The sequence below is a fragment of the Phascolarctos cinereus genome, unplaced genomic scaffold (assembly GCF_003287225.1).
Source record: "Phascolarctos cinereus isolate Bilbo 61053 unplaced genomic scaffold, phaCin_HiC Scaffold_3;HRSCAF=262, whole genome shotgun sequence".
Classification (NCBI taxonomy): domain Eukaryota; kingdom Metazoa; phylum Chordata; class Mammalia; order Diprotodontia; family Phascolarctidae; genus Phascolarctos; species Phascolarctos cinereus.
The window spans coordinates 137,453,561-137,474,338 of NW_027555736.1; the positions used below are offsets into that span (position 1 = coordinate 137,453,561).

The 20,778-nt window shown below is 42.1% G+C and overlaps 1 protein-coding gene and 1 pseudogene across 1 annotated transcript in view; one reads left to right on the plus strand and one right to left on the minus strand.

Annotated features, from left to right (window-relative positions):
- KLF13 (KLF transcription factor 13) overlaps positions 1–20,521 on the plus strand; it is a 96,898-nt gene extending 76,377 nt beyond the window's left edge. Inside the window, exon 2 of the mRNA XM_020968655.2 lies at positions 18,715–20,521. Within this exon, the coding sequence (XP_020824314.1) occupies positions 18,715–19,007 (293 nt within the window). The 3' untranslated portion in view covers positions 19,008–20,521. The remainder of the gene's footprint in view (positions 1–18,714) is intronic.
- On the minus strand, positions 11,378–11,562 carry LOC144456303 (NADH dehydrogenase [ubiquinone] 1 beta subcomplex subunit 1 pseudogene; annotated as a pseudogene).
- Positions 20,522–20,778: the final 257 nt, after the last annotated feature.

Below are 20,778 nucleotides of genomic sequence, written 5' to 3' on the forward strand. Positions count from 1 at the left end.
GATGTCTATCCATAGATACCTGCACTCGAGTTTAAGAACTCCATCTATGGGGGAATGGTACCAGTCTAGTTCTCTATGAGATAAAATAGGCAATAGAGGGTCAAGGTAAATTTCACCAGCTTCCACATTCTTGTCTAGCTTTCTTGGGGAGACAATAAATCAATGTGAAATTATTTTAGAAAAATACAAAGCAACATATAAGTGGAATATGAAAAAGTTCAAAGATAATAAGCACATGTCAAAGAGACAGTGAATAAAGGAATAATCCAAATCATGTGTGATGAGTCCAGGAAGACTTTCTAGAGTATGTAGTTTGGGTTGGTTTGAAAGATAAATTGAATATACATGTTTAGAAGAGAATTTGGGTTTGTCTGGAAAAACACAAAGGTAAGGTAGTGTGTGTATGTGTGTATGCAGGGTTATTGGAAGCAGAAAGGAAGTAGATTAGTTTTATTGAAGGAGAGTGCTTAGAGAAAGAAGTGAATTTGGAAAGCTGGTCAGTGGTTTAGTGAAGGGGTTGAGGATAATAAGTAGCAGCTGAAAGTCAAGCAGAATTTAGATTTTAAAGATTAGCCAATAGGGAGCCATTGTGGGCTTTTGATTTGAAACACTGGTGGATGTTCACAGACTATGAAAGAAGACTAGATGAAGATGAACCACTTTACATGGCTCTGGGAATAGTGACACCTTGATGAGTTTGGAGTCATCAAAGCCCCAGAAAAAAGAAGCATGGTATCTGGAGTCTGAGGTCCTAGGTTCAAATCCTGCCTCCAATACTTACTACATATCTGATCTTGGTCAAGCCACCCAACATCCTTGGGCCTCAGTTTCTCCATATGTGAAATGAGGAGGGGTTGGACCCTTCCGGGTCGAGACCTATGATCCTTTAATCCAAAAGTCATGCTTCATCACAAGTACCCTTGACCCAAATGGAGGGAGATATGAGACAGGCATTCATGTCAGTGAACTGGAATGCCTAAGAAACCACAGACAAGTCCCCAAACTCAGTTCTAATCTACTTATATAACTGAGAAAGCTACAGGTAGCTCAAACTGCTGGCAAAGGGAATTCTCCTTCAACTCTACAGATTCCCAACTTATAACTAAGAGTCTTGGTAAATTGTCTGGGGGTGCTTGGACATAGTCCCACATCTAGTACATCACAGGGGCAGGATTTGAATCTGGGTCTTCCTGATTCTCAGAATGGCTCTCTATCTACTGTCATGGTGCTTGTCAATCCATCATACTATATTTAATTTGTTGCAATGAAAAATAAAAACTTTTATACCTTGGAGGAAGGATAGGTATCCTCCTCACTGAATGCCACCAGCAAAACGAAGTATCCCAAGGTATCACCAGTAGGCCTGAGAGAAAGAGAATTGTTAATAGGAAGAAATGGAATAGAAAAGAGACAGAAAAATATGGAGAAAAGAGGGACAAATGACAGGGAAAGGGAGAGTGCTATTTGCATTTGCCTTGGGTTCTATTTCACTGTCATCAGTGCTAATGATTGCCCACTTGTAGATGATCCAAAGAGTTTAAATGATTTGTCAGCTCAGCCTTCTTGTCTCACTGTGCAGAGACTCTACTTAGGTAAGATGAAAGTGACAGATTTGCTCATATTTTCCCTAACAGCACAAGGAATGGAAATAGGATTTTTCACTCAAGTGTTCACCCATCCCTAATGCAGATGCTTGCAAGCCGTTAAAGAGATCACATTCATAGTGTGTTTCCTTTCATTTCATCTCATCTCCCATGAGGACACAAAGAAGTACAAAATTCCTTGTGAGTCATAGATGGCAACAGTATCCCCAGGTGGAAGTGATTCCACATACTTGCATGTCTTTTTCCATTTCCAGTTCGCATGATTCAGCATCTAGAGACACGGAGTCAAACCACTGAAATCAGGTCACATCTCAATAATATCGAGTATTTACATAGAGCTTGAAGGTCTCTAAAGTGCTTGACAAATATGGTCTCATTTTATCCTAAAAAAAATGCTGAGGTAGGCATTATTATTAATGTTATCCACATTTTACAGATGAAGATACTGAGGCAGATAGAGGTTAAGTGACTTGCCGATGGCTCACACAACTAGTAAGTACCTGAGGCTAGATTTGGAATTAGGTCTTCCTGATTAAAAATCCAGCATTCTTTATCGACTGTACTACCTAACCTCCTCATTTTCTGAGAAGTAAGGAAAGAAGTCACATGATCACACATTTATGGCCTCTAGGATAGAAGTCACTTGCCTGTGATGATACAGCTAGTAGTTACCTAAGGCACGATTCACCCAAATCTCCCAATTCCAAGTTTAGCACTCTTACAACACTATTCTTGGTTCCCTACTTTTCCCTAAGAAGGAGAAAAAGATCTGAGGTTCACTAGGGAATCAGTAAAACCTCTTTCTTCTGGGGTGCCATCCCATCTCAGGGATGTTGTTCATGTTGTTCAGTTGCTTTTCAGTCATGTCCTACTCTTTGTGACCCCATTTAGGGTTTTCATGGCACAGATACTAGAGCGGTTTGTCATTTCTTTCTCCAGCTCATTTTACAGATGAGGAAACTGAGGTAAACAAGGTTCAGTGACTCGCCCAGGGACACACAACTAGTAAATGTTTGAGGTGGGATTTGAACTCACCAAGATGAATCTTCCTGACTCCAGGCTGGGTGCTGTATCCATGGAGCCACTTAGGTGCATGAAGCCCAAGCAAGGGGCAAGCTCTGTGTTTGTTCTTCACCTTAGGGCCCTGTGCCTTGTCGTATCTTGGTTGGTTGGGCCCAATCACTGCTTCATAGCTTCAGTGGTTTGGCATCCTGTTGTACCAGTCTCTTTCTCTCACTACTACTCTACTACCCTATATTTTCTGGCTGGTATTTGATCTATCTCCTTACCATTTGGCAGTCCTCTGACAGATGCTCATGCCTTCTGCTCCTGGGCACCTATTGCCTATGGCTCCCATATTCACATCAGCATGTGTCTTCACTGATGTTGTAGCTTCCTACTGTTTGCTATCTTCCCCAGGAGATAGTACTAGCTCCTGAGCACATGGAACTGGAGAGATTAAAATGGAAATATGATCCATGTTATAGCTCTGCAGAATGAAATCATCAGGACCAAAATGCCCTTGGGTTACTTGAAACTTTCTGCTCTTTCTTTTGGACCTGGTAGTCCCATCCAAGAACAGAGGGCCTCTTCTGGTTCTTATGAGAACTAGCTGTCTTCTCCTTGCCTTGACTTTAATAAAAGTCTCCATTTGCCCAGCCTGAATGAAATAGGATGTATTTTCCCATGTGCCCACCTGTCTCCAACTCCCAGGTGGGATGTTTTCTTCTTCCTCAGCATTTCTCACTAAGTCGAGATTTGGAGGTTTGCTTCTGCCCCTCTGCACATCTTCCTATTCCCTGTCTTCCTCTGGGGAAAGGCCTCAAAAAGCAAAAAAACAAAAACAAAAAAAACTGGATGTAACATGGAGGAGGGGCAGATGGGAGGGGCAGAACCCATGTGCTTCCCAGGCAGGCACCTGTGCCACAGGGGGGAAGGGGTTGGGGGAGAGGAAGGAGAACCACTCCTAACTGCATATCAGATGGGGATAATACCCTGTAATGTGGATGGCTGTGGCAACCATAAAGTGAGATAATAGATGCTAGAGTGCTTTGAAAAGTTAAAAGCACTGTTCAATTCAATCCAATTCAACCAACATTATTAAGTGCCTCTTATATGCAAGGCATCGTGCTACAGCTGGGGATACAAAGATAGATATGATCCAAGCCCTGCTCACAAGGGAACTACCACTTAATGGTAGGGAGGGCACGTACACAAATAGCTATAATCCAAGGGAGAGTGGGGTGGAGTCAGAGGAGCAGTCTGAGGAAACAGCTGTGAGAATTCAAGGAAAGACTGCTTTTTACTGAGGAAGAGTTGGGAGCTGAGGAGATCAGAGAATATTCCATGGGATAGTGGCATCCGAATTGAATTGATGCCCATGGAAGAGAAGAACCGACCCAGAAATGGGAGGTGGGGTGAGGGGGGCATTTCTGGCATATGGAGTAATAGAATCAATACTGCAGAGAGAGAAGAGCATGCAGGGTGAAAATGGGACAGAAAGCGGGGCCAGTTTGCCTGAGAGCATAGGGTCAGTGATGAGAAAAAGCATGAGACAAGGATGGACAAGTAGGTGGAAGCCAGATTGTGAAGAAGGTGTCAAATGCAAGCGTTAGGACTTTAGACTTTATTTGGTAGGCAATGAGGAGCTCCCATAGATTTTTGAAGGGATGCGTAACATGATCAGATCAAAGAATTAGGTAGTAAGGAGGATGACTAAAAGAAGGAATAGACAGGAGATAGGAAGCCTAGTTAGGAGAGTATTGTAATCATTTAGATGACATAATAATAATAATAACTCATTTCCTTAACACCATAAGGTTTAAAAATGTTTTCTTCATTGCAAACCTGTGAGGTAGTGTATTATCATTATTTCACAAATAAAGAAACTAAGTCACAGAGAGGTTAAGTTGTTTGCCCAGAGCTACCCAGTACATCAGAGTCAGGATTTGAAACCAAGTTTTTCCTGACTCCACTATCCCACACTATGTGTACTACTGAGGAAATTTCAGTGGGAATGGAGAGGAAGGACTGGATGCCAGAGATATTGTGGAGTTATAAGTAATAAGACTTGACAGCTAGTTGTAAGTGTGGGGTAAGGGGCAGGAAGAGCCAAAGACGACTCCAAAGTAACAGGCCAAGGAAACTGGAAGGATGGTGGTGCTATTAGCAGAAAGAGAGAAGTTACAGGGAGGGGCCTATTTAGATGGGAAGATGATGAGTTCAGTTTTAGACACGTTAGGTTTAAAGTACCAATCAGAGAGACGTTCAGGTGGAGATATCTAAGAAGGTAGTAGGAAATACAAGCATAAACCAGCTCCCCTCACACATTTACAAGATTGATTTACACAGCTTTTCAGGAACACATCTGCTGCTTAAAGCGTCCATTTAAAGATTTACAAAGTTCCCTTTCAGTTGTTTCTCTAGCACCTAAGTCTAGACACTGGGCTACTTTCTGTTTCCTGCTAATGAATGCCAATGACAGTGAATCCAATAAATGCCAGGAGGTAGCCTAGATGGGTGGGTTTATTATCCCTCTGTGTATATCTCACACATACCCAATTAGATGATTGGCGAGTAAATCATTTTACAGTGAATTAAAAAGCTTTGTTGTTGTCAAGAACATGCCATACAAAAGGTTAAAAAAAAAAGGGTGGAGGGTTTCTAACACAGTGTAATTATAACCCCAGATGAATGTTGTTTAAATTCTTTGCTGAATATTTCTCTTCCATAACCTTTTAAAGTGTGACCTTTTCCAAATGGCAATGTTCTGTAGACCGTTTATCAGTGAACATTCTAAAATGAAGCCTGTTAAAGTCTGACCTAAGCATGATACTTTTAGAAATTTGGTTGCCTTACAATGGGATCATTCCTTATTTCTTGTCCCCCTCCCTAAGCCATCCCTTGGGACATTTTTTCTGTTTCTCATTTCTCCTCTGACTCTTGATTAGAAGTACTGAAAGGAGGCTAATTGGAGCACTAGCAGTACATGTGGCAGGCTTTGCTATGACTGTGTAATGAGTTAGATAGCCAGACATTGACAAAGATGAAAAATCTGGTAGGCTTCTGGGACGGTTTGGGGAGGATTCTAACTGACACCAGCACAATTGTTTACTAGCATATGTAACAGGCATTAAGACATGTAAAGGACAAGTGTGGCAGCTACTGAGGTTTCCCTTACCTGTAGATATCCAAACTAAAAATGTTGTGTAGTGTAAAAAGCATAAATATGACTAGAAGTCAGGAGACTCATTTTTTTTTAACAATACTTATCATGGACTAGCTGAGTGTCAAGAAGTATTTATTGAAGGACTACTGTGTGCCAGGTACAAAGAAAGGCAAAGTACACACACACACACACACACACACACACACACACACACCCCACCCGGGGTGGGTGGGTGGGGGGAATACCATGCAAATGACTATGCTCAACCTGAACGCTTTGAAGATTATCTCAGAGGGGCAAGCTACATTAGCATTAAGGGGGATTTTGAAAGTCTTTTTGTACAAAATGGGATTAAAATGAGATGACAGAAGCCAGGAGAAGGAGAAGAGGAGGGAGACAATCCCAGGCACGAGGGCATAGCCATTGGAAATGAAGTGAGGAGATGGAGTGTTTTGGCCACAGCAAGAGGAGGATCAGTGTCCCTGGATCACAGAGTATGCAGAGGGGAGTAAAGCACAAGAAGACTGCATCTTGCTGGGGTTTTTTTAGGGTGACCTCTCTATGAAGTTTTTCCATCTTCAAAGCTTGATACCACTCACTATTACCCTTCACAGCTTTAAACTTTATCTCCCTAGGAGGCAGATCATCAAATTATAGCGTCACAAGACCTTAGGGCTCTTCTATTCCAATCAGTGCTTGATCAGTACTGATAAAAGGGAGACTAATGCACCTTTTCAATTGCTCTCATTTTCAGTAATGTTTTTCTTTTTCCATCAAGACTAAATTGGACTATTTGCAACTCCTACCCACCATATTTCTACCTGAGGGCCAAAAAAGAATAATTCATCCCCTATGTGATAGGCTCTTCAAATATTTGAAGGCAGCCATCGCTCTGCCCTAAATCTTCCATACTTCCCTCTTTTTGAAGCTGATTCTCATAGCCTGGAAGGGACCTTGGAGATCATCCAAGATTCTCTTTTTCAAGAAGGAAACTGAAGCTCTTTTTAGAGGGGGAAACTAACAGCTAGATAGCAGCAGAGTCCTGACTAGGATGAGGTTCTCCTAATTCGATTTAGAACAGTAGTTCTCAACCTGGCCTTCAATATAATTGGTTTCCTTTGTAGTCCTGTGCATTTTATTTTTTCCACTTAAGAACGTTATTCTGAGGAGTTCAGAGGCTTCACCACACTGCCCAATGGGTGCACGAGACAAAAAAAAGGTTAAGAGAACCTGCATTACAGGCATCATTGCTCTATATCACTCCTTCTCGTGCTAGGTATGAGAAGAGAAGTGGGGAAGGAAAGAGGAAGAGAATAAACATTTATATAGCACCTACTATGTGCCAGGCACTGTGCCAAGTACTTTTTACAAATATTATCTCATTTAATCCTCACAACAACCCTGTGAGGTAGGTGCTGTTATTATCCCCATTTTACAGTTGAGGAAACTGAGGCAAACAGGTTAAGTGACTTCCCCAAGGTTGCACAAATAGTATGTGTCTGAGGCAAGATTTGAACTCAAGTTCTTCCTGACTCCAGGCCCAGTGCTCTAACCACTGCAATAGCTGCCTAGGTAGGTAAAGTTAAACGTAAATTGTCAGTTATAAAGCCAGGCACTTTGAGGGAGGGGGAGGGGTCTGGGGATTAATTTCTCAAGTTAAAGAGGGTAGATTAGAGTACTCTAGAAGACTAATGATATCTCCATTTGGCTGTATTCAGAGCTGGCCCACAAGCACTGGCAAAGTATACTGCCTATATGGTGTCATTAGAAAGGTGTTTGCCGAGAGGCCTGTCTCCCCCAAACTATTTCCTTCACTGGCCTGCCAACAGCTCTGAAATTCCCAGCACTAATGTGAGCATTAGCATTGGCTAGTCACTGTGCCTTAAGTGTTCTGTAACTGGGAGAAGATATTATCTGGGGGGATGGGGTAAAGTGGAAAGTTGCCAAGGACAATCATGGCCCACTTCACAGCCTGGGGCTGGTTTCAACCCTAGCACACATAAGTGATATCTTATTCATTTGGGAGCACTTGGATCATTGGGGCCTTGATTGCTGGGATGAATGGAAGATACAAATGATGAGCTTGAAAGCTAAGCGTTTCCACTTAGGTTGTATGTTGTATCAGACTGTACTTACCACACAAAGAAACCATGAGAAATCATGGTGGTCTATAAGCCTCAAATGGTCTTCTCAGGGCCTGGATGGCCTCAGCTGACCCTTCTTCCCCTTACCATCTATGTTTCTTTTTATCCAGAAAAGCCACATTTGCATTTTACCAAGTGTTAATGTGGCATTTCCTTTGGACTTTCTATCTTAGGGTCTGTCAGAGGGGACAGGCCTTTACCTTGGTGGAGAAGGTTGTCTAATCTTCCTGCCAATGCCAGAGAAAGCCTCAAGGGCCAGGAAATAGCTGATTTGCACTTAGATGTCCTTTCGCTTTGGTGAGTTTGAAAGGTAGCTATTGGTTTTCTTTTTTTACCAAGGAGTTTGGAATGATTTTACTTATTACGTTAAGTAATATTAGAAGTGCTAATGAAAACTTGGCTAGGATTATAAAAAGAGCATTTTTTTTTCATTTCTTAAATCATTTGGCTCTGCTACCCAATACAGCAATAAACTTTTAAATGTATGTGTATATATAGATATATGTATACTTTGTTTATTTAATCTATGATTCCAAGGCATAACTTTCTCCTTTTTTATATACATGTATTTATATGTGTATTTGTATATTTAATAATATTTTTATTTTCCCCAATTACATATTAAAACAATTTTTAACATTTTAAAAAAAGTTTTGAGTTCCAAATTCTATTCCTCCCCCCTTCCCTCCCCTTTCCCCTCCATGAGACAATAAGCAATCCAATATAGATTATACATGTGCAATCATGTAAAACATTTCCATATTATTTATTTTGTACAAGAAAACTCAAACAATTAAAAAAGTGAAAAATAGCATGTTTCAGTCGGTATTCAGACAACATCAGTTCTTTCTCTGAAGGTGGTTCATCATGAGTCCTTTGGGATTATCTTAGATCATTGTATTGCTGAGAATATCTAAGTCATTCACAATTCTTCACTGTATAATACTGTTGTTACTGTGTATAATGTTCTCCTGGTTCTGCTCACATCAGTTCATGTAAGTCTGTCCAGGTTTTTCTGAAATCTTAATGCTTGTCATTTCGTATAGCAAAATAATATTCCATCACAATCATATGCAACAGCTTGTCTAGCCATTCCCTAATTGATGGGTATCCCCTCAATTTCTAATTCTTAGCCACCACAAAAAGAGATGCTATCAATATCTTTGTACAAATAGGTCCTTTCCCCTTTTTTGGATCTTTTGGGGATACAGACCCAGCAGTGAGCAGATTACATTCCACTTAATTTGGTCCCCATATTTTGGAGTCCTATCTATTTGACCTGTACCAAGTGTGGGGAAGAGAGGAAGAAAAGAAAGAAGGATTCCCCCTCCCCCTCCATAAGTGCACATATATATTGGAAGGAAGGAAACATTTATTAAACACCAACTATATCTCAAGAACTTTGCTAAGTGCTTTACAAATATCATTTCATTGGAACCTTACAACAACTCTAGGAAGCAGGGTTTTGTAGTATTACCATTACCACTATGTACTGCTATTATAATAGAGAGATATGGATGGAAGACTTTGTTAGCAAAGGTACTGGGGTAGAAGAACCCAATCTAGGACTTGAAGTGATCATCTTTGTGCCATAAATGAGCTTTAGAGCTTTTATTTATATCTGAGTTGGGGAGATATTTAGGCTAGGTTCATGTTGCATTCAGTGCTGGCATACTGTTGTCAAATTAGAGTTTCATAGTGTGGTGAATAGTTGGCGGAAGCCAACGATCAGGTTGGACTCTGGAAGGTTTAATAGCAGCTTGGCAAGGGTAGTTTGGCATTTCCTTCCCATTTCCCTCTGTGTTTGTTTTGTGTGTCCCTACATAAACCCATGGTAAGACAATCAAACCCACCTCTATCCTTTTATCATGTCTATTGTATTTATAATCTGTGATCGGGTCTTTGCTGCTCTCAAACCAGGAAATATAGTGGATTGAAGGGAAAACTTAAATGGGCATTCAGCCAAAGGGCTGCAGATTCAGCCTAGGAATTGCATGTTTGATTCTTTGCAACTGAGCTAAATCCCTCCTCATCTAGAAAGAGGGGTGGACAGTTTATGTGACATAAAACTCCTATGTACATTTGTACACAATACATAATTGTAATGGTACCCATACCTAAAGTTCAACAATGAGCTAATGTTTGACACTTGCCTGAGGTATCAGTATATATGTTCATTGCTCAACAAAAACCAGAAAGAGTAAGTTTCCATTTTAAGAGAAATCTTAATACATTTACTCTGTGGTGTGTGTGTGTGTGTGTGTGTGTGTGTGTGTGTGTAAATGTATGTATATATGTGCATATATTTACATATATACACATACAAATATATTTCCACGTACATAGAGATTTACATACAAACAAATATATACACATACACACATCTCATGGACTTCTTTTCTGGTGTTTTGGTTTGAACATTGGGCAGCTTCTTAAGGCTTAATATTAGGCTGCATTTATTATTAATCAGCCTATACACACACAAACCCACATGCAGAAGAACCTTGCTATAAATATATATTATTGAGTGCAATTCTGCTAAGGAATCAGACTCCATCTCAGAGACTTGAGTTATGGAGGTATTAAACGGACCTCACTTTTAGGCCATATTACCTCTAACACAGTCCCCAGCACTAGGCAACCTTAGAGTGTGGCTCCAATGCGTGTATACTATGCCTCTCTTTCACGAAAAGAAAGATGTTGCTAAGTGTCATTCTAAGAAATTATCTATTTTCCACGATAAAATACAATGGCTTCCCATGAGACTTTATATTTTTCCCTCTGGACTGAAACTTTTCAGCCTTGTGGTCACTCATCCCACCACTAAGCTGTCCCCTTAGAGGCCAGCATATAAATAGAACCTCCCTGGAGAGTAAGTCTTGAGGCTATGAGCTGAAAAGATGTCCAAACCTAGTAGTCACAAATCAAAGCAATATAGTGATAGATGAAAGCCTATTAATTTGAATCACTTGGGCGAGTTTATGTAACAGTTTCTGAAACCGTGGAGAGTGATGCTATTTGTCTCTGAGAGTTTCTTGCCTGACTTTCTCCTTTTGTAGACAGAAATGCATTGATCCATTTCACAAAAGCAACATACATCTATTAAGCACCTAGAATGTGACCAACATTGTGTTAGACACTAATCATACAAAGCTGAAAAAGAACACTGTCTCTGCCTTCAAAGAGCCTGTGGTCTTGCAGCAGGTGACTACAGAATTAGTGATATGGTAGTAATTAATGGCAATACTTAAAAGCTCATTGAGGCAGCTAAAATCCAGGCTCAGACGCTTATTAGCTGTGTGACCCTAGGCAAGTCACTTAACCCTGTTTGCGTCATTTCATTTTCCTCATCTGTAAAACAAGCTGGAGTAGGAAATGGCAAACCACCCCAGTAACCTTGCCAAGAAAACTTCATACAGGGTCACAAAGAGACATGACTGAAATGACTAAACAACAAAAAGATCATTAAATGGACTTTATTTTCAGGTAACTTCAGTACTGGATTTCAATTCTCTTTTAACTAACAGGCCCTTATTTTGAAAAGCAGTTAGTTTTTCATCACTCTTTGTGTATAGATAATGATAAATCCCAAATTCACAAGGATGTGAACCCAGTGGTCAAGCAGAGCTTGGATCAAATTCACCATAATTGCTGAGTTCTTAGAAGATCCTGGGGCTGATAACAAGGCTGGTCAACACAGCTGACACTGCTGTTTCCTGCCCACCCCCCCACACCTCTGACACATGCTGACTGTGTGACCCTGAGTGAGTCACTTAATCTCTCATTGCTTTAGGTAACTCTCTAAGATTGCCTTGCAGAGAAAGTGAAGACCTGAAGTGGAAGAGATTTCCCCATCAAGGAGCTCCCCATATTAGAGTAATACAGATCTGGTGCCTATCTATATCCCTAACTACATTTAATCAGCTCATTTGGGCTCTCTCCCAATTCTGGGTTACCCCCAGTCCCTGATTCTGTCACAGGCTTCTTATTTTCTAGCCTTATCCAATCCCTTCTTCACTCCCCCATTCTTACTGCTCATGGTGCTTCCACTAATTTGCTCAGTTCCTTCCTTATAGGGCTTTGCCATCAAAGGAAACAAAACCACAGAGAAATATAAAGTATTTAAAGACCTAATGCAAGTCACCATGGAGATGATCACTTTAATCTGTAGCTAATTCATTATATCCATACTCTCCCTTGACTAGGATCAAAGTTTAATCTATCCATTTAAAGAGAAAGATATTCCTTCTAGTCTAAATTTATCCTAAGCAGGATTCTTTTCTTGGAGAACAAAGAAGAAAAGCTAGGACACATGCTGTCGAGTTAGCTCAAGGGAGAGGGAAACCATGGGACTTGAATTGCTTTTCTGGAAGTCCATCTCATCATCATCCAGCTATGTTTGCCCAGAATTTCATTATGCAGTATCTTCCTTTACCAAAATATCCAGTCCAGGAACCAGAAATCACTTTCGCTTGGCTTCCTTCTAAAGAACTATATATCTGAAACACAAAGACAATAATGTAGGTGAGCCCTTGCAAGAGAGAACAAAACTGGGATCTGACTGCCTCTCTCTATTCCATCTTGACTTGGCTTGACTTTCTCTTTCTTTCATCCCTCCATTAAGGAGTTTCCATTGGACCTGCCCTTCTAGACAGTGCCACATGCCGTTTGCTTCCTTATTGTCAAGGTTTATCTGTCTAGGGTGACACATTTAAACCATTATCGGTGAAGAGTATTTAATTATCTAGCAAGGCATTGAGAAAGTAGGACATGGACAGTCTATTTTGATTGGTATGAGTGTGAAGGAGGTGAAAGAGAGGCTTCTGAGAGGGTACCAGGGCAGTCCAGGAGCACAGCATAAAGCAGAAGACTTTCACTGACTATCTCTAACGTACCCAGTTCTGAGCTAGATACTTGGCAGGGGGAAAAGGGAGAGAAAGAAAACTACAATACATAGTCTCTGCCCTTAAAAAAGACTTTCATAAGGAGACAAAACATATGCAACATTAAGAGATGAAAACAACAGCTAAGTTGTTGTTGAATTGTTTCAGTTGTGTCTGACTCTCCATGACCCCATTTGAGGTTTTCTTGGCAAAGATACTGGAGTGGTTTGCCATTTCCTTCTACAACTCATTTTACATATGAGGAAGCTGAGGCAAACAAGGTTAAGTGACTTACCCAAGGTCACATAGCTAGTAAGTGTCTGAAGCTGGATTTGAACTCAGATCTTCTTGACTACAGGGCTAGTACTCTATCCATTCTGCCACCTAGCTGCCCAACAGCTAAGTAGTATGATACTGAAAATGCAATGTAAGTTCACAGAAGGGAAGAAAGAGCTCATTTGCCTTAGTGTAGTTGGGGAAACTGCAGAAGTGGTGGAATCTGACTCACGTCTTGAATGATATGTAAAATTTGAATGGATGACATGAGGGCAGCAAGCAATGGGAGGCCTAGGTGAACAGACAGTGAAATCCTCATCGTTTTTATCATAATTGCTTATATTTTACAAAGCACTTGACAGTTACAAAGCACTTCCTAAAAATCCGGTGAGAGGTAATCCCCCAACTTTATTGATTCCCTTCCCCATTTTAGAGATGAAGGAAAGTGACCTTTGGGGAGGCCAACTGAATTAACCAAGGTAACACACACAGCAAGTTGCCGAGCTGGGACCCAAGCTTAGCTGTCCTGTTTCTAAGTCCTGTGGCCCTTCCATTACACCAAACCTACCTAGTCAGTCAATTCCCCTAGAACTGACCCTGTCTATGATAGCAGATAGAATCACAAATGTAGAGTTGGAAGGGACCTAAGAGGCCATTAAGTCTAACCCCCTCATTTCACATGTGAGGAAAATGAGGCCCAGAGAGCTGATGTTGACTGGTCACCTAGGGAGTAAGTAAGGGCCAGGGCTGGGGCTAAGTCTAACCTATGTCTCTGACTCCAAATCTACTGCTTTTCCTGCTGCTCCCCTCAGGCCACTTGGGGAAGGAAAATGAACATTCAGGGTTTGCTGCTCCTGTGGGCTAGTGGATTGTTATGTTTGACCCTGGGTAACTTGACTAGATAAAAATGTCCAATGTGGTTTCCAGCCTTCTTTGGACAGGTTCATTCCTTATGCTCTCTGTATATTACTGCTAAGAGCTCAGCCTGATGCATGACTGAAGTCTAGTTCTAGAACCTGTATCCAATAGAACAGAAACAGAAAATAGAGCGAAATTTATTGTAGGCTCTACAAATCATCTATCTATCTATCTATCTATCTGTCTATCTATCTATCTATCTATCTATCTATCTATTATCTATCCTGATATAAATCCCATAATTCCACAATTAGAACTTCTTCCCTTTGACTTAAGACAACCAAATGCTGTGTTCTAGGTTAAAATACAAATTCCTCTAGGAGAGGGTCATACTTTAAATCTGATCAGTCATTTACACTTGAGTCTGAATGACTTTGGGAGAGCAGTCTATCTGTCTGTCTCTCCCCCCTCTCTCTTGTTCTAGGAGAAGGAAGAGTGTGAGAATTTGAAAACCCAGGGGAAGAGGGTTGGGAGAGTTCAAAAGGTGAAGAAAAAAGAGCTTGCAACACTGAAGACAAAGTTGACTCCCTTCACAGTTTTGTTACTGGCCACCTGCTCTGTAAATAGAGTTGGCTTTGCTCCCAGTGGAAAGATGTCCTAGCTATACCCAGTATCTAGCCTTGGATCCAGCCAGACACAGTTTGGGAGGGCAGCCTGGTCATATTGCCAAATGCCCCAAGTCTTTTGAGGGAGGCATGGCCAAGCAAGTCATTTTGTCCCTGGTTTCTATTTCTGCTATAGCTGTGATCTAGGATTGGAACCCAGATCCCTATTTCCCTTCCTCTCCTTCTTCCCCCTCCACATCAAAGGCACAGGTGGCTGCCTTGAGAACCAGGCTCCTAAAAAGCCTGGGAGGCCTCAAAACTTTTTTTTTTTTTGCTATGTTAACATTTTCAAAGGGGACACCCCAGGATCTCAAACTTTGTTTAAAGTATGATTAGCCTACATTGCTGAGTGCCAAAAGTGTCCCAGGCAGAACAAAATATACAATGTGGGTTGCATTTTTTAAATGCTTAAACAATCTTTTCCTTTTTTGGAATGTTATAAACATTCTTCCTCACCCTCATTCCTCACCCACCCACCCACCTCCAAAGACATTACAGTCTTAAGGAGTGACCTTTGCTTCTTGCAGTAAGACTGTCTCTGAGTAAGTCTGATGTTCTGGATCGCCTTCAACCTTGGAATTTTGTCAGGTAGCCATGGAAGTGCTGACCTAACCTAATGCTTCTCAAGTTTCAGCCACTGGCTGCTGCCATCCAAAAACATTTTGTTTTGACCCCAATCCTAAATGCTGCCTTCATTTAAAGCTCCCAACCCTCTGATTCAAGCCCAGGAAGATAGAGCAGAGGAAATTTGTAGTAGTGTTGAAAGTGCCTTTGGAAGGGACACCCTGTCCCTCACACTGCTTACTCTTAAGCAAGAAAAAAAAAAAAGAAAAACCACACTGTGCTCTATGTTCCCTGATAAGATTAGGCAATAAATTCATATAATCTGTCTCTCTCTCCTCTCTCCTCTATCCCCCCCACCCCAAGTCTCTCTCTCTCTCTCTCTCTCTCTCTCTCTCTCTCTCTCTCTCTCTCTCTCTCTCTCTCTCTCTCACATTGCTTTACTGGCAGTAAGACAGAACATTTATGTAACCTACCTGCACCACGAAGCCGCATCCCCTTGCAAAGAACAGCCAAGCCATTTCTTCACACGAGCTGCATGTAGCTTTAACAGGCCCACGCCTTCATTAACAGAAGACAAAGGTTTGTCCCTGGCATCAGGCCCACGTTCACCCTGACAGCAGGAGCTGCTGCCTGCCAAAGCAAAGTCCCGATGCTCCCGTCCAGAACATAGTGCTGCTTGCTGTTCAGGGAGGACGTGTACATGGCTCTATTTCTGGGAGCCTGTGTTCAGACTGAAAATTCAGCGCTCACATGTTAGAAAGGAGCCATGTGGCATGATTGAAAGATCACATTCTTGGGAGGCCGGAGATCAGGAGTGTAGTCCCTGCTCATAGGATCAAAGAGTGAGGGTTGAAATGGATCTCAGTTCTAATGCTAATTGGCTAGCCCCTGGCTAGCACGAGTTGGCCTTAACCTCTGGGCCTCTGGCTTCTTATTTGCCCTCTCTTTTGAAAACATAAAAGTGCTCATTAGAACACAAGCTTTTCTGAAGCTGAGATTGGTGCATTCTTTGTATTTGTGTCTCTACTACCTAATAGCTTATCTGGAACACAGTAGGTGCTTAATAAATGCTTGCTGACTTGTCCGATAAAAATGAAAACAAGAGAAACCTTGGTTCTGACTTGGTTTGCACAGGCCAAGCTCCCAGGAGATTATCTAGGGTCACCACCATAGATAATCCACAAAAAGGATAAACTGCAAAGCTTCCTTCTCTACAGGAGAAGACTAATTTTGTCAGAAGAATTTTACAAAGTGCATAGCTCAGGAAGAGGTGGGCTTTAACCAGCATGATGGGCATAATGAATATAGAGGCAGGAGAGAGGAAGACAGAAGACAGGAGAGTTCAAAACAGTAGCTTTAAGGTTCACAAAGCACTGCTCAAATGTTATCTCATTTGATCCTCACAGCAACCTTGAGGGGTAAGTGCTATTATCCTCATTTTACTGATAAGGCGGATAGAGGTTAAATGACTTTTCCAGGGTCACACAGCTAACAAGAGTCTGAAGCTAGATTAGAACTCAGGTCTATCCTGAAGGGGTCAGGAAGCTCTGTTCACTTGTCACCTAGCTGCCTATTTAATATTCTAATTTGTAGAATATTAGAGCTGAAATGAGCCTTATGTGTTATCTGATCCTTTTACAAATAGGGAAACTGAGGTCCAGAAAGGTTAAGTGTATTGCCTATTATCAGAAAAACTGGGATTGGGACTCAGATTGCAGGTTTATTATTCTTTCCACTTCCTGCCTCCCATGTTCTTCATGTTTGCTAAAGCTTTTTTTAATCCTTCTAGATTAAGTGCTCTTCACCTGGGGTCCACCAGCCTGTATGCAGCCCACGGATAGATTTTAGAGGGTTTGGGAACTTGCATGGGGGGAAAACTGACATCTTTATTTTTGCTAACCTCTTATTGAAATTTAGTATTTGCATCAATTATGAATTTTTTAAAAACCTTATTCTGAGAAAGGGTCCATGGGCTTCACCAGACTGCCAAAAGAGTCCAGGCCACAAGAAAGATTAGGAACCTTTGCTCTAGATACAAGACTATGTACACTACTGCTACCAGCCCCCCCCCACACACACACAGACACACATTTATTGACATCACAACAGATTGTGGGTGCTGCATCCTGATGAAATCCTAGCCACAGCTTAGCAGGTGAGCTTTCATGTATTGTTTTCCCCTTCAGAAGCCCTGGTTAACACATGGAGATAAAACCCGGGACTGGTTAACAAGCTTGCTTCATTAGTCGAGAGAGGGTCCATTAGATGCAGGATGATAGCCAGCCTCTGCCAACTGTACTTGGCTGGGTTTTAGCTATCGTAATACACTCCCCTGAAAACCCGCCAGGCTGACAAAGTGATCAGAGGCCTTGCTAAGCCTCCTCTTCTAGCAGGGGCTAATGCAAAGGGCAGGGAGGGAAGGCACTAGCAGAGGAACAGGAGTTCCTCTTTCCTGCTCCCAGGACTGTTAGAAGCCCTGCCTCCAGGGGTAGAACTAATTAAAGAGTACCCAGTTTTGCCTGGTAGAGCGCCTGGTGAGTATGGTGGCCTATGTGCTGTGGTGAGGAGGTACCCAGAACCCCTCTCATTTTCCGTATGTTCTCCTCCACCATTATTGAGATTCATTCCTTGGAGTTCCAAGATCAAGCCCAAGAGGCCTCCATTTACATTCAAGTCCTCCTGGGAAGAGTCACAAACTTCACTGTTGTCAATCACTGACACTTTGGTTTGGTTTAGAGGTACTGAGAAGTTTCCAAGAGAAATATGACATAGAGGCCCTGAGGAAAGGAGAGTTTTGCTGAAAGCATGATTCCTATGATTCACCTCTGACCCCTTTAGAATCCTTTATTTCCTTCAAGGCTTACCTCAAGCATCGCCTTCTGAGTCCCTTCTGTTCCTCTGCTAGTGCCTTCCCTCCCCACCCTTAAAGGCACATGTCTCCCTTGGCTAGATTGTAAGCCTCTTGAGGTCAGGGGCTGTTTTACACCTATGAGCCTGGTCCTTAATAAGTGCGCATTGTATGATTAGGGAAACCTAGAGAGGGTAAGCCTGGGTAAGGTTATTCTAGTTGGATGGGAAGGGAGGGAGTACTAGGGAAGCAAGCAGGCATCAGAAAGGGAAAAAAGATACAAAAAGGTGAACTTGGGGAGGGGTGTCAAAGACAAACTTTTATTAATAGCATCTACATATTTTTACTTAATGAAAGGTACCGGTACTTTGCTGACATTTTATTACTAGCATTTACACAGCACTTTACACATCACTGTTGAGTGCTTTACACATTTGATTAATCTGGATCCTCACAAGAGGCCTGTGAGGTAGGTTTTAATTATTATCCCCATTAGGATTACACAGCTGGTGTCTGCAGCAGGATTTAAACTCTCGTCTTTCTGACACCAGGGCCATTGTTTTCTCTCTTTCCCTAGACTCCATCACCATTCTGGTGAGGAGCTGACCTCGCCTAGAAGCCATCATTACCGCAGTGCCTCAGTGCCCCTTCAGGTGGGTGAAAGCCACTGGTCCACTCATGGTGTTATCTTCTCCTCCCTCTAGGCGAGAGACCCTTTGCTTGCAGCTGGCAGGACTGCAGTAAGAAATTCGCCCGGTCCGATGAGCTCGCCCGGCACTACCGCACCCACACAGGGGAGAAGAAATTCAGCTGCCCCATCTGTGAGAAGCGTTTCATGCGCAGTGACCACCTGACCAAACACGCCCGCCGCCACGCCAACTTCCACCCTAGCATGCTCCAGCGGCGAAGCGGGAGCAGCTCCAGGACGGGATCGGTCAGTGACTACAGCCGCTCGGATGCCAGCAGCCCCACCATCAGCCCTGCCAGCTCGCCCTGAATCTCCCTGGCCCGGACAGCCGAGAAACCTACCATGCACTCTGTGGAGTCTGACTTGGGTTGCACACTTGGGCCTCTTGCTTGTAGTTGCTGTTTAATTTTTTTGGGGGGAGGGGTGGGAGGAAATAGTTCAGTTATAGCTTGCAGTCTTGGCAAATACTTGTCGCCTCCTCCTGTGGGTGGCTGAACTAATCTTATCAATGGACGGATTGAATTCATTTCCTGTACCTAAATATTCCTTTTGTTTTATAGCCATATGCTTCTTGTTAACCTATATTTTTTTTTAAAGAGAAAAACATTTTTTAAAAGCCAACAACAACAACAAAACTTTTCTTCACCTCAGGTGTCAAAACAGATTTGTAAAAAAGAAAAAAAGAAAAAAAAAGAAAAAAAGAAAGAAATGAAAAAAATACAAAAAAATTAAAAAAAAAACAAATTGCACAATAGAAACAACCACGTGATTAAAATTCAACTATGTTGAACTCTTCCCCCCCCCACCCCTTCCCCTTTCTCAGGGATGGATATTTATGTTACACAATAAGTACAGTGAAGACACACCCTTACTGCAGCCTTACTCTGTAAATAGATTTGCACTCAGAAGTTTTCTGTTAGATTCTTTCACACACTGGGGAAAAAGACAGACAATAATAATGATAATAATAATAAAAGAAACAAGGACTGGAAGCTAGTGCTCGACTGGTCAGTTTCATGATGGAAATGCGTTCTTTTGGTTTATGTTAACACGTGGGACCAAACTCAGAGGTCTGGGAGCTATAGCCTGCTTAGGAAAATGCGCTGCTCTGGTTTTGCTTCCGGCTCTATCCAACCCCTACCCCATCCCCAGGCCCTTGCCACCTCCACTCCCTTACCCCTACTCCCAGTCACCAGCCCATTGCTTCTGAGTGCCGAGCCTGTAACCCTGGTTATTTCTTCAAGATGGGATCCCACTTCCAATCACAGAAACAAAAAGCAAAATTCTCCCCATTCAAGGCCCAAGTTGAAGGCACTTATGCCTTACAGAGACCCCCCAAAGTGATGCCTTAAGCCTGATTGGCAAATGGAAGAAAAGCCACAGCTGTGCTAAGGCCCCCACTTCTACTGATAGATGGCATCACCCTCCACAGAGAGGCAGCCTCTCCTTCTATAGTTATTCTTGTCCCTGAGGACACTTTTTTCCCAAGTGGTCGAGCTCAAAGCATTCTCTCTCTACTGAATTATCAGGAAATGCTAAAGCCCTATCACTGAGACCAATTTTCCCCCTTTGTTGAAGTGCTGAGGAAGCAGAATGTGGAAGGAGTCCTTTGCTGGCCCCTCTTCCCCTGCCCCCACTCAGAGTCTTATTAAGGTACTTACCTACTGCGCCCATGGAAGCCACTGAGATACCAAACTTGCACAACACAGGAAGTTCCTCTACCCCCTTGCAACATAACTGTGGTGAATGGTAAACGCAAAAAGAACCTTTTATTATAACATGTACTCTGACTGCAAAAATAAAATATGCCTATTTTTTTTTAAGTGTCAAAAAGTGTTATTAGATCACCCATGGTTCAAAAATCTCCACTGATCCTTAACGCATCCTCATAGCTGCTGTTAAGGCATCTTCCATGTTTAGAAAACGGGAATTTGAAGGGGTAAGTTTTAACTATTGGGGCATTTTATCAAGTGTGCGGGTAGCTTGTGTGCCACATATATGTATATAGAATACATATATGTAACCATGCACAATAGGCTGCACAATTTGCATTCTATTGCAAGAGACTGGAACATTGTGA